We start from the raw sequence: 26,373 nt of genomic DNA on the forward strand, positions 1-26,373 counted from the left end.
TTCTTGCACATTCCAGTAAATTAAGCTCTTAATTCTGCAAACTTTCACGTCATCGTTTGGGTTTTAACAGATCTGTGAATCTTTCATCAAACTGGGTCATCAACAGGAAAACTGAAAGCTGAACACAAGAATCAAGGTGCAGAAATGGTCTAGTCAAAGGCCAGACCTCCACCTGACTGAAATGCTGTGGTGGTCAGAGTCATTGCTGCTGAAAGTGTGTCTCAACCTGTTGGGCCATGCAGTTTGGACTTGTTTTCCAATAAAACCTCCAGAACCTGGTTCTGCAGAACCTGTTCAGGAGGTTCTGGTGTGTTTTTAAATTCAATGTTTGCAGCAGATCAAAACTCCAACTCAGACGAGGATGAGCACACCAGGTGGGCGGAGAGAGGCGCGAACAGAGGAAGACGGAGGGGAAGTGGTGAGGATGCCTTACAGTGGCAGCAGCAGTCGGCTCTTCGTCTCTCAGCAGCTCAGCTCACGTCAACCTGCTGCTGGAGTTTCCTCACGCCAGAACTCAGCATCCTGACGCTTCAGGTAAGACGTCTCCTCTTCCTCACACATCCAGCCTCTACCTGCCGGCCGTTGGGTTGACGTTTCCCCGGCCGGTTCCACTCAGCCGCCGTCCGGCCCGTCGGCTGGGCGTCCCGCTGCGAGAACATGAGCTGAAGATTATATCACAAGAGGAAATCAGCTCCACTTCCTCAGTCAGACTCTAAAAAAGTAAAATATCTGCTGCCAGCGTGAAAGGAGCACTTTCTGACATTTACATACATGTAAAGGCAGCAGGCAGGTTTAAATATTTGCTCTCCCTCACCTGAGCGTTTAGTTAAATACAGGCCTGTTTGCGGTTTACACCCAGCTCTAATGCAGGCCTCTTCATCACAGATACTTCAGCTACAGGAGTTGTGGTTTAACGCCGGGGTGTAACTTTTAAAAATACAAAGTCAAAACTGAAAATAGAGGATTATGAAATAAAACTTACAGTTCCTCAAACAGAGAGATCAATCAGAAATTCATTACTATACTGTTTTGTCTCATCAAACAAATTGAATTAACTCCTTAGTCAGCTTTAATCCATTAGAAAGTCCGGTTCATTTGGGGAGGTGTGAACGCGCAACCGAACCAAAAACCCGAAACCTCGGTCTGGGTTCAGCTGAAGTGAACTCTGGTTGGGATTCAAAGCATATGTGAACAGCAAGAGGATTAGATGCTGCTCTAGAAGCAGGTAGAGGACTACAACACAGAGCATTCTGGGTAATTTAACCCAAAACAAACATGTGAGTCTAAAGCTAGCAGGAGAAAAGTCTTGTGGTCTTTTACCAAAAACAAGATAAAATTCTACAACCAGCAAAATCTGACGCCACTTCATTTTTGTTTGCATTTCGTGAAGAAGGAAGTTTCACGTTGTGTCTTCTTCAGAGGTTTTCGTTTTGTTTCCTTCAGTAGTTTTTGGTGCAGCGCCACCACAGGCAAGGAGGGGAACAGAGTTTTCAAAAGATTTGGTCGGTTTGCCTCAGTGCAGTTTGAAGGTGACCCACAGAGGCTGAAAATGTATCAAATGTTGCAATTTTGGTCCCAAATGGAACCGAATATATCAAACTATGAGATGGGAGAATAACGTGAAGATTAAACAAAACGTTTTGGATCAGTTCCAGTAGAGATGCAGTGTACAATGTGTTGAGGCCACAAATCATACTCCAATCTACGGAAATACAAGAAGAGATGAAACATAAAGTCATTTTACAGTTTCAGGATTTCAGAGAACCAGTATGCACAAATGGAGAAACCAGGAAGTGTTTGGCTCATCAAAATTACCTCATCAAAAAAGTCCCAAAGAACCGAGAACAACATGTAGAGCTCTGGAGGCGTCACTGCCTCTGTTAGGGTTCATGATTTAACAACAACAAAGACAGATGGGAGGGGCACACTTCTGTTTATCTACTAATTAGCACATTTAGTGCTTTTGCTAACTTTAAAACTTTTTAGCACACTTAGCTTCCCCTGAACTCTAAAGCACTAATTTGCTGTTTTGTAAGCCTTTAGTTGAATAAAGTTCAACGTCGGTGTTGAAGCTTTTGTTATAAACTCCTAAGAATTCTTCATGTATGTAGATGTTTATATTCATGCTCTTATTTTGAAGTCCTCTTCCCACATTCTCCACTTATGAGAATTACGTTTACTTTGTATTCAGATTACAGTAACCAGTTTAAAATATACTGATGTCCTGCAGGCTTTCTGACCGAATCCCTGCTGTGGTGGAATTGGCTGAATTAGCATCAGAGCTAGCAAAACTCAACAACTGTAAACCTTAAACCATTCAAATCCTCCAGTCTGAGTGGATCAAACCAGTGAACGACCATTATTAGAGTCCAGTCTACCTCTATGAGAACAGTCATCAAACACCAAGTTGGTTGTTTTTGAATTAACTCAAGGAATCAAGTTAAATTAAGAATCATTGTTCCAACAGACAGTAGATAGATTGTATAATGGCTGTTGTTTACATTATATAACCTGATGTTGAGGTAACAGTTGAGGTAAAGGTCACATCAGCGCTAACTTCCTCACTTTCAGAACCCAGAACTGACACTTCTTCATCGGGTCGATTGTTCTTTTTGTTTCTTCTTCCACAAAGTGTTTTCTGTTTGTTATTAGCATTTCACCATGAGGGGAAATAACTGAAAATAACTTTTATGGTTTCCTTACTTGAATTATGTCTCGGCTTTTCCAGTAGCCATTTTGCAGAGGTAAAACCAAGCATGCTGGAGCTTCAGTTGGGTTACTAGGTAACGTGGTGAGCTCAGCTGGGGTTGCTAGGTAACGGGCAGTGCCTGCTGATTTGTGACTCGACATTCCGAAGGTTTTTGACATCAAAAACATGAACTTATTGCCAAAAAACAGTTGTGTGGTTTTGTTTTAGGCAAAAATAGAAGGATAAAAACATTTAAAATGTTTCATATTAGATATTGATATTGGCCCAAATTTTTAGATCAGTTCACCCACAATTCAAATATTGTATTTTATTCTGTGAAAAGATTGTATGATGACAACAAATTAGCTTAAAATTCCACTTTTAAAAAACCCCATTAATGTAAGACTTATTTTTATCTGCATTGTGGGGCAGAGTTATTGTCATTGTTGAGGAAACACTGCAAAAATCTTTTTATATCTTAGTGCAAAACTAACAAAACTAACTTAGAAGTAACTTTTCAGCAAGATAAAGAAGTTTATTTTAAGTAAATAATTCCTTAATTTTAATTTTAGAACCATACAGATTGTTTCACTTATAGCGAGACATTTTTCCAATGTTGTAAAAGAAATAATCTGCCAGTGAAAGTAATACTTTTTCCTAAATATGAAGGAATTACTGATTCCAAACAAACTCCTATATCTTGCTGAAAAGTTACTTGCTATGGAAAAGTTATTTATTTCAAGTGTACTAAGATGTTTGGAGTAGAAACTTCACCAAAAATAATTTGGTAAAGATTGTTTTGCCTTGCAAGTGTCTTTTTTATATATTTATGTGTTTGCCTTAGTTATTATTTTTGATTTGATCAACCTTGTTCTATTTTACTTAGATTATGTTCTCTCTCTCTTTTCACACCTGCATCCTGTTAGCCAATCAGCTCCAGCGTCTCTCTCCCAGTATTTAACCTCCTCTCTTTTATTCTCTGTTATTAACTGCTTCCTGTTGTTTATCTGCTGTTGCTCCATATGTAAGTTGTTGTTTATTTATCATTAAGTTCACTTTTACTTCCCTCTTAATCTGCTACACCATCTACAAGCCAAACCATCAGCCAGAAACCTAAAACTCTCACTGGGTCACATTTTTATGAACGGTTTATTTTTCCCTTCAGGTTTTTCTGCCTTGAATATCAGTATGGAAACTAACGTCAAGCTGTGCGAACAGATCCCTGAAAAACGTTTATCTTTCTCTTGACGACTCTCCTCGACCCAGTTCGCCTCTCCTCGAGTCAAAGCCACAAAACCACATCCTGAAGCAGAACCTTAAAATAAACAGCTTCTCTGGTTGTCTGTGCTGCTTTCTGCAAGTTTACTCATCGCTTCAAAACGCTTAATCTGAAAAATATTTTTAAAACAAAAGGTGTTGAGTAAGAAAGTGTCTCTTACATCAGACACCAAAAAGACAAAAAAAATGAGTAGAAAAAATATTAGTTTCATAATTTCTGGTGGTTTGTTATATAATTATGTTCTGGTTTTAACTAAATTAAATTAGCCAATTAAAAAGCAGCTGGAAAGAAATGGGTTAAATGAGGATTAAAATACATTGAAAAGTGAAAGAAATTCATGTCGGTTCCATAAAAAACTTAGTTCAACTACAGAAACATGTTTTGTGAAACTAATTGGGGGGAAAAAGTAAATATCACTAAAAAAAATGGCCTTTTCCAAATATAATCTGGGTTCAGTAATGCATAAGAGTGTTAATAACTTTACCAAATTAAATAACTAATTAATTAATCTAACTCAAGAGTGTAGATTAATCATCTCATGAAGCAGATCACTATTTCTGCTCCAGATAAAACTTTAATCGATGTCTGGAGCATCAATGTGATTAAGAATAACTGACAGGCGAATAAAACTCATTATTTTGCTCCTGATGAAAAACAGAACTGAGTTTTTACAATATAACAAACTGCTTCATTTCAGGTTTTAATCTACATACCAGAAAACAGCTGGCTAAGCTAATGCTAGTTAGCTAAGCTAGGTTACTACAAAATCACAATAGCCATGTGTGAATTTGGTAAATGAAATAAAAACAAATATGATGCTGGAAGGTTTTCCAGAAATGTATTTATTGTTTATTTAACTTTCAGGTCTGTAAACATGTTAAGATTCACTATTTACTGTTTAAAACTGTTGTTAGCTAGTAGATGTTAGCATTTGCTGTCTTACAGGCTCCTTTCACTCCTTTACTATTATGCTAAAACGATGAAAAATGTTAAATAATAAATAAAACTTAAGAGTTCAAGAGTAAAATGCATGCATGGAAAACATATTTAACTTTAAACAGATTTTTCACAAATTATGATGCCCTGAATAGCCAGTTCTTTTGAAACTTCACAATTTCTCTCCTTCTGTTGTATTTATGAATACTTAGTTTTTTTTCTGCTAGATCAGTTGAACAGAGCTTCTCGTCTCTCACCTCATCCAGAATCTGGATTTGAATCCAGAACCTTCAGAGCCAAGAGATGAGGAAACTTCTCGGTCATGAACAAACCTTTGTTTTGTCCCGTTTGCATTTTGGGAAACTCAGGATCTAAGCTGTAAGCCCTGATTGCTGCTCATTGTTATGAAAGTGGGAGATTTTCTGTGTGTGTAACAGGTTTTACAATCCTCTTTAATTGGGACCAAAGGTTATTGTGGAGGCTTCTGGAGCTAAAGGCTTACAAAAACTGAAAAGTACCTCAGAGTTATGGAGTAGCTCAGACAGAACAGCCTGTACAAGGTCAGGCTCCATGCAAGGAAAATAATTAACATCTTCTTTTGGTTTCTACAAACCAAACTGATATAATTATCTTTATGCAAATGTCTTCTCTCAACAGGAGCTGCCAGCTGGGGAAATGAAGTTTCCATGAAGCCCATCAGTCGTAAAGCTGTGTATCGTTGGTTCATTCATTAGTGAGCACAAAAAAACAGGAAGTCAGTGAAAGTTGGAGGAAGAACAGCCGAGCTTCCCTTTGGTTAAGTTCTCTAAATCCAAAAGATGTCAACAGAGACCGTCGACAAGGAAGGAAGAGGAACCAAAACCTCTAAAACGTCAAAGGATCACAAAAAGGTAAAATTAAATAAAATCCCATCATTTGTCAAATTAGTTTTGACTTTCTAGTGGATTTTTAAACTACTATTTCAGACATATTTAATTATTGACAGTATTTTTAATGTTGAAATGTTAGGTGCAACTTTCTCATTAAGTTTCATGTGAGAGTCGTTTATCAATGCAAATGTTTTAGTATCAGACCAAAATATTTAAAAGGTTTAGCCATTTAAACAACAATGATTTCACTTTACTCCATTTAGAAGATTTCAATCAATAGAGTTTTATTAGATAAGATAATCCATTATTTCCCACAAGTGAGAAATTTAAGCTGCTACGGCAGAAAGTGGACAGAACAAAAGATTAACAGAAATAAAACACAGGACAGTGCAGAAAAACACCATATTATCTAAGAAATAAAAATATGAACATTTCAATATATTCTACTTTGGTGTAATCTGCAGCAGCTGCATGATCATTGAAACTGCCAAAATGTCTGAAATATTTTTACAAATCTGTTGAATTCATGATACAAAGAATTAGGACAGTTCCTGCTGGTGATTGTATATAATAACTGACCTGCTGAACAAGTTGGGACCATTTTTTACAATCAACGGTACTGATGTTTTCAAAACTAACCTCCAGCAACCTCATTATGTCTTGTTATAATTGGTTTTGAAAGTAGAAGTATGTAAATAACAGCTGTGGATCATTGTGTAAACTGGTGAGTATCTTTTTCTTTTAGGTCAATATTAAATTTTTTCAGATAAACATTTCTGGGGGGATTTTTCCTAAGCCGATTAACTGAGTTGTTGAAGCATTCAAGATTAAAATTAGGAGTTATTTTTAGGCTAACTGTAACCATCAAAATCTCATAAAAACAATATTTTCCTAACTTTGTCTAATCTATGAACTGCCCTAAATCAAATGTAGTTTCCTTTAATTATTTTGAGGCTTAATGCCATACAGTGCTTAACATTACATTACATTATTTGGTAGCACTTAGAAATATAGATGTCTGCTTTATTCTTTCTTAGTTAAATAAACAAGTTCAGTTGTCCACTACAGTAAAAGCTAATAATTTTGTATAGTTTTGCGTTTATGTTGCCAAATGTAAAATAAGAACTTTCTTTTTTTTATCTCCTTCTCGTTCATGCAAGCTAGCTTTAAAAAGCTGCTATCTTTAAAAAGCTGCTATCTTTAAAAATCTGCAGGCTATAGATGAGTGTCACTGTAAAAATACAAATTGACACAGATAAGATCAGATTACATGCTGAACTAGTCCAGTATATGTGGAGAGGAACATGATATCGTGTTTTTCCCCGAAATGGATCTAAGCTATTCACACTAACGTTCAGTTAGCAAGTGGTGCTAGCCGTTAGCGGCTACACGTTAGCATAATTCCAAACAGCAACACGGGCTCAGTGAGGCTGAAAGCGGCTAAACATCCGAACATTTCTGTCTGTTTATGAGTCGCCGCCACCGCTGAACACGTTTACAAGCTAATTAACAGGAAGCCACGTCCAGCTGAGGGAGTCAACAGAGTCACTAACATGATTTATCCCGAGGGAAACCTGCTAATCCCGACACTTTTAACTAGGCCAAATGTTAGCAGATGCTAAATATAGCCTGTCCGTGAAGGGGGGCGGGGGGGTGTAAAGGTTATGCGTGGAGACAAGAAAAATTAATTAGTTTTTTTTTTATTATTTCTAAATGTGTTTGTCAGCCCACACCAGAGGCCCTGAAAGGAGCCATCCAGCTGGGAATCGGCTATGCTGTTGGAAACCTGAGCTCCAAACCCGACAGAGATGTTCTGATGCAGGACTTCTCCATGGTAGAAACCGTCTTCTTACCCAGGTAAATATTTACATACAGTACAAATAGAGATAAATCAATTTCAACTAAATAAAAAACAGCCTTTTAGTGCAGAAATGAGTGGAAAAACAACCCGTGTTCTCACATTTTGTTTATCCTGTATAGTGAATGGAGATTTGACTGTTTTTCCTCAGAGGATTGAGAATAGTTCAAGCTCAGTTACCCACTGGTGGATTTTATTAAGGGTGAAGTGGCTCACCACCCAGGGCGGCGCATCCTGTGGGGGCGGCTGCACTCTGAAGAAATTTTCTATTACTTGTTAAATGGATCTAGAATGGATTAGTATACAAACTGGTCCAACATGGACTGATTTAATGTTTTATTTGCTGTTGCATAGTCTCATAATGAAATAATCTGCTTATTAATTTGTGTCTATTCATTACGTGGAGGGAAAAAAACCTAAATAATTATTTTAAACGAAATCAATTGAGGTAAAGCTCCTAAAAGACCGAACTTCCTGTTTCTCTGAGGTATAAATAAGACTTTCTGTCCTACCATCACAAACATAAATGTATAATTTGGACTTGCATTGCAGATACAGTGCAGTTATAGCTGACATTTCTTAGTGTGATAATATGAAATACCAGGGTATTTTAGATGGAAATCTAGTTTATTTCTGTTGGAAAAGTGAAAATGGATGTTTGAGTTGAATAATAATCCACAATTTATGGCAGAAATGATTCACCAGGTGGAAAACCAACTTTATTAGTCAAAATGAAATATTTGGCAATAATGTTATCCAGATCTATTGACTAGAAAACATTTTTGTGGCACTAAGATAAGAAAGTGAAAGGTTTAACTTCAACCTTCTGGAACGTAAGAGTCTTTGGTCGCCAGTGATTGTGGCACAATTTACTTTGTATGAAATATTTCTGAAATTTTCTTTGCTTAAGCTTGAATCCTTCAATGCAGAACAAATTACCGGAGGAAAACACATGTCTATGCACAGTGTTGGTTTAATTTTACAAAAACAAGCCGTCATTCTTGGTCAGACATTATCTGGAAACGTGATGCCATGGAAAACACTTTAGCAATGCTTAGTTTACCCTCTCCGACTGGTCAAACAGCCTCACCAGTTAACTAACCACCATTTTTTATTACTATGATCTCCAGTGATGGCAGCAACCTGACTCCGGCGCATCACTTCCCAGATTTCCGTCTGAAAACGTACGCGCCGCTGGCCTTCCGCTACTTCAGGGAGCTGTTTGGGATCAAGCCTGATGACTATCTGGTGAGCTGAAACCACAACGTCAAACTGACTCGTCACCATGGTGATGTGAGTTTCCTTGCAAGTGGTTGCGAAATGGTCCGACTGTTGCGTCACTCTGTCTCAGTACTCCATCTGCAAGGAGCCGCTGATAGAGCTGTCCAACCCCGGCGCCAGCAGCTCCTGGTTCTACCTCACCAGCGACGACGAGTTCATCATCAAGACGGTGCAGCACAAAGAGGCGGAGTTTCTGCAGAAGCTGCTTCCTGGTTACTACATGGTGGGTTGCTGAGTCAAACGTTTCCCAGCAGTGACATCACAAGACGCTCGGCTTCCCACAAAGCACTTTGCAGTTTTCTTGCACTTAAATCTTTCAGATCACATTTATAACCAGAATGAAAACTGAAAGCTGTTTTCAAATCAACATTTTATTTAATAAAGAAAGAATATACTGAGAAATATACTTTTAAATTAGCCTATTATGCTTCTTTGAACAGGTTAGGATCGGTCCGTGGCCTATACAAAACATGTTCATTACATTATTTGCACAAAATAAATCTTGGATAATGAGATTTTAGCTGTTTTAGGGCGTCATGTCACTTTAAATCCAAATAATCTGCTGCTGGCCTCAACCCCTGAACTCAACATTTACACTCGCACATGAAAATGGATGCAAACAGATGCACAATTATACAACCGAACATCTTTGAATAGCAGAAGTGGAGCCTCCTGCATAACCAGCAGTGGTTTCTGCATGCTAAGTCAACAACTAAACACTTGTCTTTTCCAACAGCCATTTTAGATGGCATACAGCGGTAAAACCAGCTGACCAAACATCCTGGAACTCTACTGGGGTTGCTAGGTAACGGGACTGAATTCCGCGGGGGTTGCTAGGTAACGGTCAGTGCCTGCTGATTTGTGACGTGACATTCAGAAGATTTTTGAAACAGCTCATTTTCCAGAAACTAAAAACTGAGTGGGTTTTTGCTTTAAGCGCTTTTGCTGTTTTTAGAAGCAGTAGAAATGGAAATATAAAAATATGCAACATGTGAATTTTGAATAATAGGTCCTCTTTAAATTCACAAGCCAAATCCAGACCTGATATGAATAGACCTCCTGCCCTGTGAAATCCTTCAATAGAACCCTTCTGACAACTTGAAGTTGGCTAAAAGATATGAAAAAGCAACTCATAACTGGATCTAAAGAATCGAAGTTACTGATGAAAAACAGTCATTTCTAAAGTTTTGGCTCCAGAGAATCTTTATCCACACATGGAGAAAATAATGAAACTTTCCCACCTAAAAGAAACATTTTATATCCAGTTTCTTTTTTTATAAGACCAAGATTCACGTCGTCATTCAGCACCAGGTCAAAGACGGTGCAGAACCAACTTTTATTACATAAAAACATCAGAATTAAAAAAAGCATGTAAAAATAAACACTATCATTCAGTGGTGCATATTAAAAATACAACTGAGATCAGAATAATCTGTGTAGCATTTTTTGGTTTAAATTAAAGAATTTAAAAATGTTTTTTATATTTAATCGGGTTATCTTTAAGATTTGTTCTATTTTAATTGAACAAAACATTGAAAAAATGAAGGAATTTCTAGGGAAAAAAGTGCTTAAAAATAACCATTGAACTCCACCGTGTCTTCATGTCGTCTTCCCTGTTTGGTTCTCATTTCAGAATCTGAACCAGAACCCGCGGACGCTGCTGCCCAAGTTCTACGGCCTGTACTGCATCCAGTGCGGCGGCGTGACGGTTCGCGTGGTGGTGATGAACAACGTTCTGCCTCGAGCCATAAAGATGCACTTCAAGTACGACCTGAAAGGCTCTTCCTACAAACGCCGCGCTTCACGCAAGGAGCGCGTGAAGAACTCGCCAACGTACAAAGACCTGGACTTCCAGGAGATGCACCAGGACGGGCTTTTCTTCGACCCGGACACCTACAGCGCCCTGATGAAGACCCTGCAGAGGGACTGCAGGGTGAGCAGCAACGCACTGCAAAAACACAAAACATCACCAAGCATTTCTCAAGCTTTTAGTGGAAGTAACTCTGTACATTTGAAACAAGACAAAACTAACTTACAAGTAACTTTTCAGCTTGTTTTAAGTCAATAATTCCTTAATATTGATGAAAAGCTTCTAGTTATAAGGAAATCTGCCAGTGGAACAAGACATTTTATCTTATAACATGGAAACATGTCCAGGTTATGTGTCTCCCAAAGTTGATTTTCTGTCTTTTTAAGCTAGAAATGCTTCAGACAATACTTTAAAAAGTCACTTTTCAACAATTGTAAAGGACTTTAACTCTTCATCCCTCTTTAGGTTTTTTATTTTAAGTGTTCTAAGATATTTATACTAGAAACTAGACTAACAGTACTTGGTAAGACAACAGCTGGTGGGTACCGCTGACTAAAACGTTAGCAGTGCTGCTAACCGGAAAGCGCTAATCATAAATATTACTTCCACTGATGCTAAATGGTTTTTCCAACACGGCATCATGTCTGTATGAGCAAAGGGAAACTCCTAGTCTGAATTCAACACTGCAAAAACATAAAATCTTACCAAGTGGGTTTTTTTAGTCTAGTTTCTATTCAAATATCTTTTGTTGTCCACTTGAAATAAAACAAAACTTGCAAGTAACATCGTCCAAAATGTAGGATCTTGTTATGAAGACATAATTCCTTAGTGTTGGAAAAATATTAAGGAATTATATCATTTATACCAAAACGTTTGTCTTGTCCGTGTATTTTTATTACGTTGTACTTTTTACTTTTACTTGAGTAATTTTATTCTGAAGTATTTCTACTCTTGAGTAAAATTTCTGGATTTTCTAACAACTGAATGAAAAACAAAAGTATTTTAAATAAAAATTCACCAGACAGACACACACCTGCAGGTTCTGTTAAAGTTTTATAAGTTTTTATTGAAAGAAACTGATTTTGTTTTTTTAAATGAATTACTGTCATTTTGGTCATTAAAATAACAAAATTTCCACTTAAATTTACATTTTGATCCATTTGATGATGCAATTTTTAGATATTAAATGATTATTTGATACTTTTTACAAAATACTTTTTTACTCGAGTAATTTCTTGAATGGCTACTTTTTACTTTTACTTGAGTAAAATTGATTATTACTGATTGTGACACATAAAAGGACAACAACTCTAAGTCCACAGCCAGAGTGGTTTTAGTTAGAAAGGCCTAGTCAAAGTCAGAAAAGTGGCTGCGTTTGCATCGTATTGCAGTAGGAAAAACTGCAGAAGTTTCCAGAATCTACATTTTAACTTCATGTTTCCACTTAACTGGAGATCATGTGGTTCTAAAATACAGAAATGAAGGTTTCTGAACACAAAGGGAGCGACGCTAACTGCTTCCAGCTGATCACTAATAGAAATAAATCTCAGCTTACACAGAAATATTCATTAGTGGTGAGAGAATCAGCAGCTGGAGCTTATTCCCACTATCGGCTTGTTGTTCCATCGAATTCCCCGGACCAAACACTCAAAGAAATTGAGTCTCAATCAACTTATCGCTTCAGTCCACAGCGGGTTTCGCTCTTTGCTCCTCGCTAAGCCGATGATCGCCGCACAATTCCCCACTTTGATGACGTTACGCAACACAACAGAGCAGCAGGCTGAGCCGCGCCAACATCTCTGCTTCCATGTCTGTTGTTTTATAAAACGGAAACAACAATGGCCACTTGATTAAGAATTAGCACCTGATCAGCTCTAACTGGTCGGCTGTGTGTAACATCAGTCTGTGTGTTGGGTAACTCGGTGTGTTAAGAGTCTCTTTGTTTGTGTTCAGAGGCTTAGAGTGTACTGTACTTTCTGGTTTAGCCTTTTTAAACTTTAATACCAGCTTACGTGAATCCCAGAGTTCATTTTCTATCTTTTTAAGCTAGAAATGCTTCAAACAATACTTTAAAAAGTCACATGTCAACTATTGTAAGGACTTTAACTCTTCATCCCTGTTTAGTTATTTTTTTTTTTCAAACTGTATGATGTAATGTTCAATGCATACTTCTAAAGTGGATCTTACCAACCACTGCTAATAGCTAAATTCTGCAAATTCGCTCTAAATAATGTTACATTGGCTATTTTCAAAGTTCAAACACCAAATATATCTTAACATGATACATGCAGTGGAAACTGTCTTTGCACCAACGCAGAAGAATTAACTTGGCTAATAAACTAGATTCTGATCAAGCTAACAGCTAATTAAAATCAAGCTAATGGCTAATCAGAGTCAAGCTAGCAACAAATTGCTGTTAAGCTAAAAAATTCTAATCAAAACTTTGGTGTCAGGCTAATGGCTAACCAGTGGTTAGTGTCTTAGTTGTTGTGAATTTACGATGCTGTATTAGGAAAATTGTAGATTTAAAAAAAATTAAAATTCCACCAAAAAGTTTGAGAGAAATCTCAGAAATTTTCTAGAAAAAGTGGAGAAAAAAAACAACTTATCAGTTAGCATAGCAAACATTTGAGAGAATTGAAAACAGAAAAATCCACTAGTATAGAAATTGAAATAAAAAACTTTAAATCTTGTATATTTTGGTCTATATAGGATGACTGTTAGCATTAATGTTAGCTTAACTAATGAAAATTCCTCATCGATGCTCCAAAAAACAATCTTAAATAGCTGGTATTCAGTTCTCCTCCTTACTTCTGGCTCCTCAGGTCCTGGAAAGCTTCAAGATCATGGACTACAGTTTGCTGCTGGGCGTCCATGTGCTGGACAGGAAGCCGCTGAGCAGAGGGAACCGCTGCGACAGCAGGAGGGGACAGAAAGTCCTCTATTCCACCGCCCTGGAGTCCATCCAGGGGAACCTGAAGGACCCAGAGCCGGTCGCAGACGACGACACGTGAGCAAACCTTTCATTATTAAAAAACCGAGTTATTCTCCAACCAAACTGGTGATTATGTCTGTTTAAATAAATCAAAATAATGGTGACGTCTCTCTCCAGGTTGGGTGGGATCCCTGCAAAACACAAAGATGAAAACCTGCTCATCTTTTTAGGAATCATTGATATTCTTCAGTCATACAGGTAACACAAAAAACACCCACAGCAAATTAGGAACAAAGGAGTGAATTTCAACTCAAAATTTTAGTTTTTTCGATTAATCTCAGAAATTTTCAAGAAAGAAACTTGGACATTTCTTTTTGCTTTTGAATCTCAGACATTTCCAAATTCTTTTTAAAAAGAAATTGACAATAACCTGAACATTTACATTTATTCTAGCAACATTTCCACTTCACTTTTAAAACTGAAATTTTGAATTTATTCCTAGAAAATAATTCTGAGAGCAACTCAAAACTTTTTGTTCTTGCAAATTTTTGACATTTGAAATCCAGAAACTTCCCTGTTTTTTCTAGAAAACCTCTGAGATTTATCCTAAAATTTGAGGTTTTTTTGCCAAAGAAAATATAAACATAAACTTGTGAAAAACTCAGTTATTTTTGCTCATCTTAACATCTATAAATGTAGATCTGAAGAGCTGATCTGTTTGTTTGTTTTAATTAATCAATAAATATTTGGACAGTAAACGGTGCTTAATAGTAGATTTGTTTGTTTTTTTTATTTTACAGAATTTGAACCAGCTGAATTTCAAACTGTCACTTGAATTCTGGGTAGAAAATGTTTACAGAAAAAGAAGTTTGGTTTTTTTCTAATATTAAAAGCATATTTAACACATTTGTTCTGTTTTGGCTTAATATCTGCTCTCAGTTGGTTGTTCTTTCACCAAATGTCTTTTTTGAGTCTGTTAACAATTAGTAGGCTACTAAATTAATTGATCATTTCGATCATGATTAGTCGGATTAATCATTAAGTTATCTTTAGGCACTATGTATTGTTTTCTGTTGAAATTTGATTTATCTTTGGTAATTTTTCTTGTTTTTTCTTCAGGTTCATTAAGAAAGTTGAGCACTCCTGGAAGGCTCTCGTCCACGACGGGGTCAGTTTGTAAACCTATTTTACTCACAGATTCATAAAAACGTTTTATTTGACCGTTTCTCTGCTTACAGGACACCGTATCGGTCCACAGGCCCGGTTTCTACGCAGACAGGTTTTTAAAATTCATGGGAACGACTGTTTTCAGAAAGCTTCATCGTAAGTTCAACGTTCTGCTTTATTTGCCCTCCGTTTATAGTCGGTTTGTGTTTCATGAGTTTGTATTTTCTGTTTTTGTAACATCAGCTTTAAGAGGAGCGTCTTCGAAGAGGAAGAGGAGTTCCCTACAGGTGGGGAAGGCGGCGTCTCAGGAGTTTCTGTCCACGCAGAAAGAGAAGGAGAAAGAGGAGAAGAAGGCGCAAAGCATGGACAACCTGGATGGAAACTGTAACATAAACTTTACCTCCATTTTTTATTTAAATGTAATTTTTATTTTTTTTTAGCGTTTCTGATTCACTTTCTGGTGTTTCAACAGTTTACAGTTCCTCCAAACAACCAGATCTTCTCCCCAAATCTGCTCTGACTGAATCCATCCGAAACGACGAAGAGGAAGCTGAAAACAGGTACTTCGTCTCCATGGCAACCATCTACATCCTGTTGTTTTCAACAATAACAGGAAGAAAAAAAACGTTGTTTCCTGATATGAAAACCCCAAATACTGAACTCGGTTCACCTGATATAATTCACCTGATTTTGACGTAAAAATAATTTTGGAATCATTTTATTAAGAGGTCTTCCATCTAAAGTAACAACAATTTGTGTTTTTAAAGCAGATATTGTCTCCTAAAATGCACAGAGGTGGGTAAAGTATCAAAACATTTTACTCAAGTAAAAGTAAAAAGTATTCGTCCAAGAAATTACTCAAAAGTGAAAAAGTATTTGGTAAAAAGTCTAACTGATCAAATTATCGATTATTTAATATTTTGAAATTAAATTGTCAGACGGACCTAAATATACAGTTAAATAGAACTTTTGGTATTTTAAGGACCAAACTGACAATAATTCATATAATTAACACAAATGACAAAATCAGGCAAAAGAATTTTAATTTTCCAAATTAGTTTCTTTCAATAAAAAACTGAAACTTTACAAAAACTGCAGGTGTGTGTCTGAATTTTTGGTTAAAACATGTTTGTTTTTCATTTATTAAGAAAAATATCCAGAAATTTGACTCAAGTAAGAGTAAAAATAATTCATAATAAAAGTACAGCAAAGTAAATATATACTCCTAAAAGTAATTTTTTTTCTCAAATTACTGTAATTGAGGTAATGTAACTACTTATTACATTACATGATAACTCTGAAAATGTTAAGTGCATAAAAATCTAAAACATCTTTTTTCTTCTGTCCCAGTGAAGATCGCCGGGACTCCAGCTCCACTTTAGCTCTGGACGATCCGCTGCCGTCGCTCAGCAGGAGCCAGTCAGACTCTGAGTTGGATGTTTACTTGGTATGAAACAGTTTCATCCACACCTCTAAATGGTTCCAAGTTACTGATAATAAACACTTTAATAGATCTGCGTTGGTCCTTTCTGCTAAATGCAAAGCTGCTGACCAGCTAGAATAAAATTCGAAATAATCTCATTTATTATCACTTGTGCTTGATGGAAGAAAGGAAATTTAGACTCATATTTCATCAGACTGGATTTGTTTATATAAAAATCCGTCCATCCAGTTGATTTTTAAGGGAGAAAATAAAAATGACATATCATTTTCATAATTTTTCACTAGAAAACGTTTTAAAAGTGCCCCTCAGTCAATAAAACATAAATAAAATCTAGATATTCCCCCTCCCCTAAGCTAAAATGTTATGTGCAGTGGATAAAAAAAAAAGTTAGCTCTAATCATAAACATATAGCATAAGCTAATGCTGGGATGCTAATGCGTCACACCAACACGGTATTTAGAAGCTAATGCTAACCCGCTAACTTTAAATTATATCTGCCCTCGAAACACTACAACCCTTGAGCACCCATTTAATTTCTATGTAATAACTAATATGCGCTATAATTACATGTTTAGCTTATTCTCAACTGTCCGTTTTTTATTTTGTTCTTGTACTTTTCCTGTTTTAAATAAAGTTATTGTGGAAAAAAAACGGACAAAACGTGATGAGAGGAAACGGAACAGCTGCTAAAACAGCATTCACCTCCTTCAAAATAAGAGCGTGAATATAAACGTCTGACAGCTTGAATGAATGTTAACCGTCGGTAATCAAATTTTAAACACAGATGTCGAACTTTTTTCAACTTAAAGTTTACAAAACAGCCAAGAAAATATCCAGAAAAATTTATTTGCTGGAAGCTAGTTGCTAAACGTTTTGAAAGTTGGCAAAAACGCTAAACAAAAAGTTAGCTTCACTATTATCATATTAGCGGAAGTGCGCCCGCCATTGTCTTATTATTTATAATATTAAAATATTAAGTTTATTGTTATTGAGAAAAACCTCATCAATTTATAAGGAGTTGCCAACATTTTAGTTCTGAGATGCTTTTTTTTGTTTTTGTAGGCAGTGTAGCTTCTAATATTTCCTTTCTGTGACAGATTATCACATACACCTTTAAAGCTACCCGCTTTTTAAAATCACATTCAACATTTCTTTACAAAATGTGGCCTTAATACATTTTCAGCCTCACACAGACTCGCCCAGGCGACCCAGCTGGAGCTGTTTGTGTTGCAACATCCATAAAAATGTAAGCATTAAATTACATCTCCAAACATTTCCAGTCACTTGTTTCTCTTATTCTTTAAATCAGAGACGCTGAGGGTCTTCTGGGGATTCGGTTTTCCCTTCATCAGACGTTCTGGGACAAAAATAGAAACCCGTAGATTATACTCGGTGACTCATGATAAGTAAGCTCCCCTGCAGCCATGAGATGTTACTGTTAATGACATGACTTCATCTTCCTGTTTTTCACTCTCATGCAATTTGTCTCATCGTTAAAATACTTCCTCAATTGATGGTTGCGGTTTCAAGGGGTCAAAAGTTCCCGCTGTCATCGTCCAACCTGAGTGACTCAGCTCAGACTTTTTCCCTTTTGCTCTCCAGCCTGGGAAAACCTCAGTGAATTCGCTTACATAACCATCAAATCCTCATTCGGGCTTATATGGCGCTGTTTTCCAGCCCGTGTTGAGCAGACGTCCGAGTTAATCTGATCTCAGAGGCTCAGGCGGAGCACAGAGAAATTCAACAACTGGAACACGGACACAAAAAAGAAATTCAGTCTGCATAAACTTATTTAAATGCTGTCCTTCTACTAGCTTGGGTACAAAATTTAACCTAATTGTTTATTTTCCTCCATTTTTTAAAATCTATTTGAAACCAAAACAAATCTTTCTGCACATTATAAACAATCTAATAACCCATAAGAAATTTTATCTGACTAAAAATGTCAAATTAAATAATTAAAAATTGTATATAAACACAGAAAATACTTTAACAGTTAATCCGCTTAATTTTAAGATGTAATAAATAAACTAAGGTCTATTTTTATTTTAAAACTGCCATCTTGTAGTTTAAAATAAGACAAATACCTGATTTTGGTGAGTTAAAAGTTGAACATGTTTAAAAACAGGAAATGCCTAATGTGTAGAAACAAATATGAGCCACCAGGGGGCGACAATGCACATTTGTAAAAAATTATTTTATTTTTATAACGATAATAAATGTAGGATTTTTGCAACAATTTTCAACAGAACATACAAAAGCCAAGAATTTACATGTGACAAATGACATTAATAAATGCTAAATAAATATAAAAAGTTCAGGTCAGGCAGCTGGAATAAAATAAGTGCTATTTTTTAGTCATTTGTGTTTTTCCTGAAAGGTATTAAATAAGAATTATGTTTTATTTTTCCTTTTCCAGTGAGGAAGGACTTGTGAGAAAACTTTTAAAAGACTACAAGCAGCAACACACTGGTTCCCGCCTGCCTGCGTCACTCTGAGCCTCCATCATCGTCATTTTCTGTGTTGTCATCAATGTGCCAAATCACTGCAGATCCATTATGATTCTATTAATAGAAGGTGTTTGTTTGTGGTTTGAGATCCACTGTTCTGACAAAAAACAAAAACACTAAGCTGCCACTGCTTCTTCCTCTTTCACTTAGTTGTTCACTGTGCTGGCAGTAAATATTTAATTTTCACTTTGTTCTCTTTTGCTTCTTCTTCTTTGTTTTACTATAAATATGAAACTTTCTCAGCGGCTGGATCCCTGAGGACAGAAATGACTTTCCCAGAAACGGAGTTCAGAGGTGATTCTGTTACCTGTAGTATCACAGTGCAGGTTGGACTGCTGTGTTTTTACATACCGTATTTCAATGAAGGGTTGTGCTCTGCCACACTTACAGTATCATGCAAAACTTCTGATAGCACTAAATAATACAGATTAAACTTTCCCGGAACTTACTACTTCCTGGTGGAGCTTACCAGGTACCTTCCTGAGACTTTTCCCAGATACCTATCAGATAATTTACTGAAATTGATTGGTTATTGGTTTAAAATATTTCTGGAATCTATTACGTAGGGTCCTGGAATGGTCCTGGAGCCTCCTTGGTACTTTCCAGGAACCTTCCATGGACCTTGCTAGGCACATCCTTGGAAACTACAGGTACTTTTCTTGTAACATCCCAGTTATTGGATTGAGAATGGACCAGGTACCAACCTGGAATGTTCTCAGAACATACCAGATACATTTCTGGAAAATACCAGATACTTTCCTGAAATTTGCCAGTGATTAGCCTAAGACTTTTCTGAAACTTGTGCGGGAGTGTCCTGGAATGGTCGTAGAACCTTTCTCGCAACTTAACAGAAACATTTCCAGAGACCACCAGGCTCTTTCCTGTAACTTACCAGTTATTGGGCTGAGACTTTGCTGGAACTTACCAGATACCAACCTGGAACATCATCGGAACGTACCAGATACTTTCCTGGAACTGTTCCTAGAATTTACCAGGGACGTTCCTGGAAACTGCCAGGTACTGTACTGGAACTTTCCAGGTGCTATCCTGGCATTTTCATGGAACCTACTAGGCACTTCCCAAGAATCTGTCATGGAACTCAACAGATACTTTCCTGAAAGCCATTGGTATTTTCCTGTAACTTACCAGTTACTGGCCTAAGACGCAACATTTCATTTCCTGAACTTTACGAAATACCATCCCTGAACTTAGCAGGTCTCAGTCTGATGGAAAGGTTTAAGTCCAGCGTTAAGTTTCCAGTCAGTGATGGTCTGGGTCACCATGTCAACTGCTGGTGTTGGTCTACTGAGTTTTCTGAACACCAGCAGTCTAGCAATATTAGAACAATTCCTTCTAAAGCTTTATGGACATGCAGATGTTTTCCAGCAGGACTTGGTACCTGCCAAAGATGCCACAAGCTAGTTCAGTGACGATATTACTTTGCTTGATTGGCCAGCAGATGGACCTGAACAGTAAGGTCCATTTAAGATTGCTGCTTGGAAGTTAAACATAAAAATTCAGGGATGAATAAATAATACCAAACATTAGTTTTCTTAATTTGGAGATGTTAGTCTGTTAGCACGCTAAACATTAGCATAACTGTTTTGTAGTTGTTACTGTGTGAGCCTAGTAGCATCTGAACACAGCTGTAGTTTTTTGTGGCATGAACTAATCGTTAAGTCTCCATAGAAAATTGCTTTGAAGGCAACAGGTGAACATTAGCATGTTAGCATGACGTGCTAATTTGTTAGCTACAAATGCTATAGATATTAATTTAATATAGTAGTAGAAATATTAGTTTTTCATTTCCTGCAACATGTTGTACAAACTGTCATCAAGATGGAGCATCTTAGCCTTTAACGTTGTTTTTAAATATTGAATTGTTAAACTGTGTTGTCATAGTAACCATTTACAGGCACAGTCTCATTTTACCTTCAGAACATAATATGCAGCATTGTCAAAATCTTTGTGATTATGCAATAAAAGCTGTGATTGTTTGAAATGCCTTAAATTCTGATTTTATGTATAAAGCGTTTTGTTTTTTTGTCTTTGTTTGGCTTTAGTCCACATGTTTAAACCAAATGTGTTTTTCTGTGGTTTTTAAGACTACAATTGTAAATTTCTGGAAAATAAATTAATATTTAAAGTCCTTCTGTTTATCTGATCTCTTGTTTTATGTTCACTCATAATCAGAGAAATTCATATTTTATAGTGTGATATATATAATGAATCTGACAGAACATTCAAAGCCTCAGATTAATGCAGTGATAAAATGAAAACTTACAAGGGGTGTCCAAAGTGTGGCCTGGGGCCCATTTGTGGCCCTTGGATGAATTTTGTGTGGCCCTGACCACAATTCAAGAATTGCACAAATTTGGCCCTCTAACACTTTTTCTTTTTTTATAAGTCATGCCACAAAACATCCAGCAAATCCTGCCAAATACCTTTTTGTCTAGTTTCTGATGCAAATGTCTTCGTACACTTTAAATAAGACAAAACTAATATGTAACTTTTCAGCAAGATGAGTTTAAGTCAGTAATTCCTGAATATTGATTTTAAAAAGTTCTATTTCCACTGGCAGATTTTTTTCACTTATAAGAAGATATTTTTTCACATGTTGTAAAAATAACCAGACTAAACTTTTATCATCTTAGAAAGATTTTGTGCAAAAAAAATGTAATGAACATGTTTTGTGTAGCTCAGACTTTGGTTGCTAGGTGACGGGTGGGATTCCGCTGGGGTTGCTAGGTAACCGGGCAGATTATTTCACTTGTAACAAGACATTTTCCCCACATAAGTGAAATAAACTGCTAGAGGACATAATGCTTTTTAATAAATATTAAGAAATTATAACTTTTTTTCTTGCTGAAAAGTTACTTGCAAGTTACTTTAGTTTTATTTGATAGTTTTATTTGAAGTGCATTAAGGTATTTGCACTAGAAACTATGACATACTTGGTAAGACGTTGTGTTTTTGTAGTGTCTCCCAGCGACTTTCCGCCTTGTTGTCAGCTGACAGAAGTGTGTGTGTGGAAGGCAGAAGACAAAACGCCGTCAGATGCTGACAGGAAAAGGAGGCGGCTCTGCTCCTTCCTGTTCGGCGTTCCTGCTCCAGTCCAGCTTCCTGTCCCAGTGAATTCCCAGTGTTTGAGCTCCGTATCTGTTCCTGGATCTCGTCGTCGAGGGAACGAGGCGCGGCGCCTCGACCCCCGGAGGGACCCAGGAGGTTTGGTTGATGCTGAGCAGAACCTGGTCTGATCCCAGCAGGAAGATCTGAGAAAACGACTGGAGGAGCCAAAGGGAGGGGTCAAAGGTCACAGAGGGAAACAGACTCCATCCATCCATCCATCCATTCATCCATCCATCCTCTAACAAACCATCCATTCATCCATCCATCCATCCATCCATCCATCCATCCATCCATCCTCTCATCCATTTTTGTTGCTGTATTTGTTATTTAATTGGTTAAAAAATAAAATAAATAAAAATAAAGACCATGAGGGCAAGGTCAAACAAACCTTTGTTGTTTTTCTCTTATAGAGGATCAATTATTAATATGCTGCATAAAATCAGACATACAAAAATCATTAAGGACTTCCTGTCTTTTTTATTCATAGTACAGAAACAGAAAACTAACTTACCAATTAGTTTTCAACATTACATTTTATTTTAAATAAAAAGATTTTATTTCATAAGCGTCATAAATCAGTGCTCAGTCTGCCTGAATGTATCTTCCTTTACAGAGCAGTTGGGTCAGAAAGGCATTTTTTGAATCCCACTCAGTAAATCTGTGATGAGTCAGAGCAGCGATACCATCAGCCGCACCTACTGCAGTTTCAACTGCACACCTGAAATCACTAAGCCACGCCCACATACCTGTTACAACCAGGAAGAGCGATTATATGGACTTCTCCAAAACATTCACGATATCTTTCCCAGCTGAAGACCCCCTTCCTAGCCCACCTCCTCCCCGCCCGGGCCGGTAGTTCGGGATAAAACCTGCGTTGGACCGGGAGAACCGGGAGAAAGACGCGGTTTCGCCAGGTGAGTACTCCCTGTTCCTTTCGCTCAAATGTCGCCTCTGTGGGGTTTTTTCCGTGTTTCTCAGCCATGTTGGATCAGAATACCGACACAGACCGAGAATAATGACTGACCTAGATGGTTTTAAGGTGCAATAACCACCTTTAGTGCGTCTTAAGGTGGAATTAAAGGTTTAATTTATGGTCATTTTGACCCACTTCGTGTCCAGGCCGCGGTTTTGTTGGCGTTCATCCAGGAATAAACGGTTTCTGTCTGTCTGAGGCCTGCAGGTTGGCTTCAGGTGTGTTAATGAGAAGACCAGACAGTTATCCACTATATTTAACCTCTAATCGGGTTTATATTAGATATTAAACCCATTTTTCTATATTTAACTCCGGTTATTTCTCTCACTTTCTCATTTTTCAAATGACCTTTTCAAGAGTTAAAGGGATATTCAAAGAAATAATCTAATTTATTCTCTTAACCGTTTAACTTTTTAAGCCTCAAGCATAAATTCAGGTTGGATACTTTTGCTTTTTTTAGCTATAAAAATGACGGAAAATGTTTTAGACATGGAAGTTTCAATGTGTGGCAATTTTTCAGAATTTACTGGTTTAGTATAAAATTAGTTTTAAATGAGGAAAATACAAATATTGAATTTTATTTTGTGGCTTTTAGAGGGGAATAAACACTGCAGATGTCCATGATTTTGTATTAGAATAAAGTTTTAACAGTGCAAAGCACATTGTTTACAAAATAATGGAGAATTTAAAATGTTCCTAAACAATACTAATTTAGGCTTCCTTTAGTGATTTTTATTAACATAATTTACAGTTTCTGATAATAAAAATAAAATCCTATAAATATTTTCAGTTTTCTGTTTTTTACTAAACATTTTCCCCATTTTTTTGGTTCTATGTTTTTTGCAAAACCGGTTTAATGTTTGGATTTTGAAAGTTTTGAAGTTTGAAAAAAAATGCTTATTTTAATTACAAAATATTTAAATAATTGCAGTTATTTTTTTATTTTAAGTTTTTAGGTTCTTAAGAAATTAGTTAAAAAGATGAGAAATTTCAAATTTTCTTCAGAATTTATAAAATCTTTAACTTCATTTTTAAAATCACAAAATACATTTTTATACTAAGGAAGAAATATTTAAAAAAACATCTTTTTAAACTGGTCAGTCATTAGTATTTCTAACTTTTTAAACCATTTGCTGCACAGTATGCTAACTCTAAAGTGCTACATCAACACCGTATTTAGCGAAAGCTAATGCTAACGCACTGTACCAACAAAGTATTTAGTGAAGCTAAAGCTGCTAGATACTTTATTTATGTTTGTCTTGTTCTCTACTCTCCATGTTTTATTTTGTTTCTTGAAGAAACAAATAACTTTTAAATAAAGTTATTGAGGAAAAAAAGGGGCGGAAATGGAACTGCTGTTAAAACAGTTTTCACCCCTTCAAAATAAGAGCGTGAATACAAACTTCTAACTTTTTGAAGGATTCTTCATAACCAAGACTTCAATAAAGATGTTGAACTTTATTAAATTAAAAGTTACAACACCGACAAATAAAGTAGAATTTCAGATTTAGATTAGGAAACTCAGTGCTTTTAAATGTTAGCAAAAGCGCTGTAGGCTAAAAATTAGCTCCTCTGTTAGCGCATTAGCAGATAACCATGACTGGATTTTTGGTGTAAACAGAAAAGGCGAGGCTGTGCTCACTTTAGTAGCCTAAAGGGAAGAATCCTGTTTGACTCAAATGATTTTATTACCTTTAAATAACACGGAAAAATGTGATTATATGACGAAAACCTTCCTGTTGGTCTTTAAATTCCTGATATTAGTCGTTTATTTTTAGGTTTATGATCCGCTAATCACAGGAACTGATTCAGTTTAATTCCATTTCTTCTTTATTGTTCCCGTCCTGCTGACGTTCAGCTCTTATTGTTGCTTTTATTGGGTTTTTGACAAACATAATGACCCTTTTTGAGAGTCGTAATGGAGGCGTATAGATGCTGTTTACATGCTGATCGGTAGAACCGGTTGGAGAACCTGCTTAATGAGTCACATTTTCTTTTCTCCTCATTACTAAACCTGAACTCTTCAGAGGGAAGTGGGCTGGCAGGAGGTGCTGGCTGCAGTTTTCCACTGAACACAGGAAGAAATGTTGTTTTAAATGGGTTAAAAAGAGGCAGTGAGGCCTGCTGGTCCTGAAATATTTGATCCTCCCTCTGTTTTTGTTATGGATCAGCGCAGCAGGGAGGTGTTTTATCTGCTCAGCCGGCAGCGCTGGCCAAGCATTCCTTTGAATAGAAACACTTTAATCTGTGAAGTCCTGACCAGCTCTTACTGGTATTAATAACACAATGAAAACTGAGCTTAAACATCGATTTTACTCAGTTTTAAATACAGTCTGAGTTGTTTACTTCACCCAAACTGACAAATTAGGCAATTTCAAGAGACTTAAACTTTACAAACAGGTCAGAATTACATTAATATTAAGTCTATAAGCTGAACTCGAGTTATTGATGTAAGAATCAGATAAAATGCAAAGCGATCGTTCAGATTGCAGACGCTACGAAAACGATCTGATACATTTACAGATTATTTCCACATATGGAAGAGATTCAGATCTGATTTTATTTTATGTTTATAATATAATATAATAAAGTAATAAGTTATTTTATTTGTTGTTTTTATTTATTTTAGATGTTTGAAATGTCTTCCACTTCCAGAGTTAAATGTTCATTAGAATTTAAAGTTTATTGATCTTTGAGAATGTTTTCTTGCATTATTATTATACCATAAAATTACTTAAATTGTCTCAAAACATTAATATTATCGTGTATCGCAATAACTTCTGGGATGATTACTTATCAGGCCTAAAAAACTAATTAAAGAAAAAATCCATAATTTAACATGTTTCAGTTTAATTAGTTTGGTCCAGTCATAAAATGTCAGCTGGTAAATTTATCCATTAATTCACTGAGTTTGCAGTAAACAGTCGTCCTGACTGCATGTGGCGACAGTAGACACAAACAACTCACTGTGAACGGGGAAAAATCTACACTTAAAAAAACTACACTTAAAAAAACTACACTTAAAAAAACTACACTTAAAAACTTACACTAATTTGTTCCGGCACGATAAAATTTAAAACTCTGCGATTAACATATTTCAGTGCAACTTAAAGTTTTTAAATTAATTTAATAAAAAAGTTTAACTTATTTTAAGATGGTTTAAAATAAAAATGTTTACTAAATTTCTGATGCTTAATTTTCATCTATTAATAAATCTAACTCTCTGATAGGTTTTGAATTATTAATTTGATTATTTTTCATTAATTATTAAAATGACAGTCAACTCGATCAGCAATCAATTAATCGATAATTGACTCAAAAAAAGTCCGATTGGTGAAAGAATAGCAGAGCATTGATGAAGCCGAAGCTGAATAAAAAGAAAAACTATTTTTCTGTAAATATCTTCTACCTCAAGTTCAGATTCAGCTTCACCTGCTTCAAATTATGTAAAAAAAATCTATTAAACATCTTTTGCTGTAAAACCATTAATCAA

At 36.2% G+C, this 26,373-nt stretch overlaps 2 protein-coding genes across 4 annotated transcripts in view; both read left to right on the forward strand.

The window, feature by feature from the left end:
- Nucleotides 1-402: 402 nt before the first annotated feature.
- On the forward strand, nt 403-20,921 carry LOC102225657 (phosphatidylinositol 4-phosphate 5-kinase type-1 beta). 3 transcript variants are annotated; one of them, XM_023337904.1, is made up of 17 exons: nt 403-534; nt 5,171-5,282; nt 5,373-5,464; nt 5,562-5,794; nt 7,500-7,630; nt 8,762-8,879; nt 8,983-9,135; nt 10,546-10,845; nt 13,548-13,732; nt 13,835-13,915; nt 14,777-14,825; nt 14,896-14,980; nt 15,068-15,208; nt 15,297-15,384; nt 16,175-16,271; nt 17,452-17,514; nt 18,688-20,921. In XM_023337904.1, exons 4-17 carry the CDS (start codon nt 5,723-5,725, stop codon nt 18,688-18,690), a joined length of 1,566 nt encoding a protein of 521 aa, XP_023193672.1. In that variant the 5' UTR covers nt 403-534; nt 5,171-5,282; nt 5,373-5,464; nt 5,562-5,722; the 3' UTR covers nt 18,691-20,921. The 3 variants fall into 3 exon arrangements, with proteins under 3 accessions (XP_023193672.1, XP_023193671.1, XP_023193673.1); XM_023337903.1 differs by lacking the exons at nt 5,171-5,282; nt 5,373-5,464; XM_023337905.1 differs by lacking the exons at nt 5,171-5,282; nt 5,373-5,464; nt 17,452-17,514 and having other exon boundaries at nt 404-534.
- Nucleotides 20,922-22,648: 1,727 nt separating this feature from the next.
- tjp2 (tight junction protein 2) overlaps nt 22,649-26,373 on the forward strand; it is a 42,849-nt gene continuing 39,124 nt past the window's right edge. The window contains exon 1 of the mRNA XM_023337866.1: nt 22,649-22,821. The gene's annotated coding sequence lies outside the window, so the exon portion shown is untranslated. The remainder of the gene's footprint in view (nt 22,822-26,373) is intronic.

The sequence above is a fragment of the Xiphophorus maculatus genome, chromosome 8 (genome assembly GCF_002775205.1).
Source record: "Xiphophorus maculatus strain JP 163 A chromosome 8, X_maculatus-5.0-male, whole genome shotgun sequence".
NCBI classification, from domain to species: Eukaryota; Metazoa; Chordata; class Actinopteri; order Cyprinodontiformes; family Poeciliidae; genus Xiphophorus; species Xiphophorus maculatus.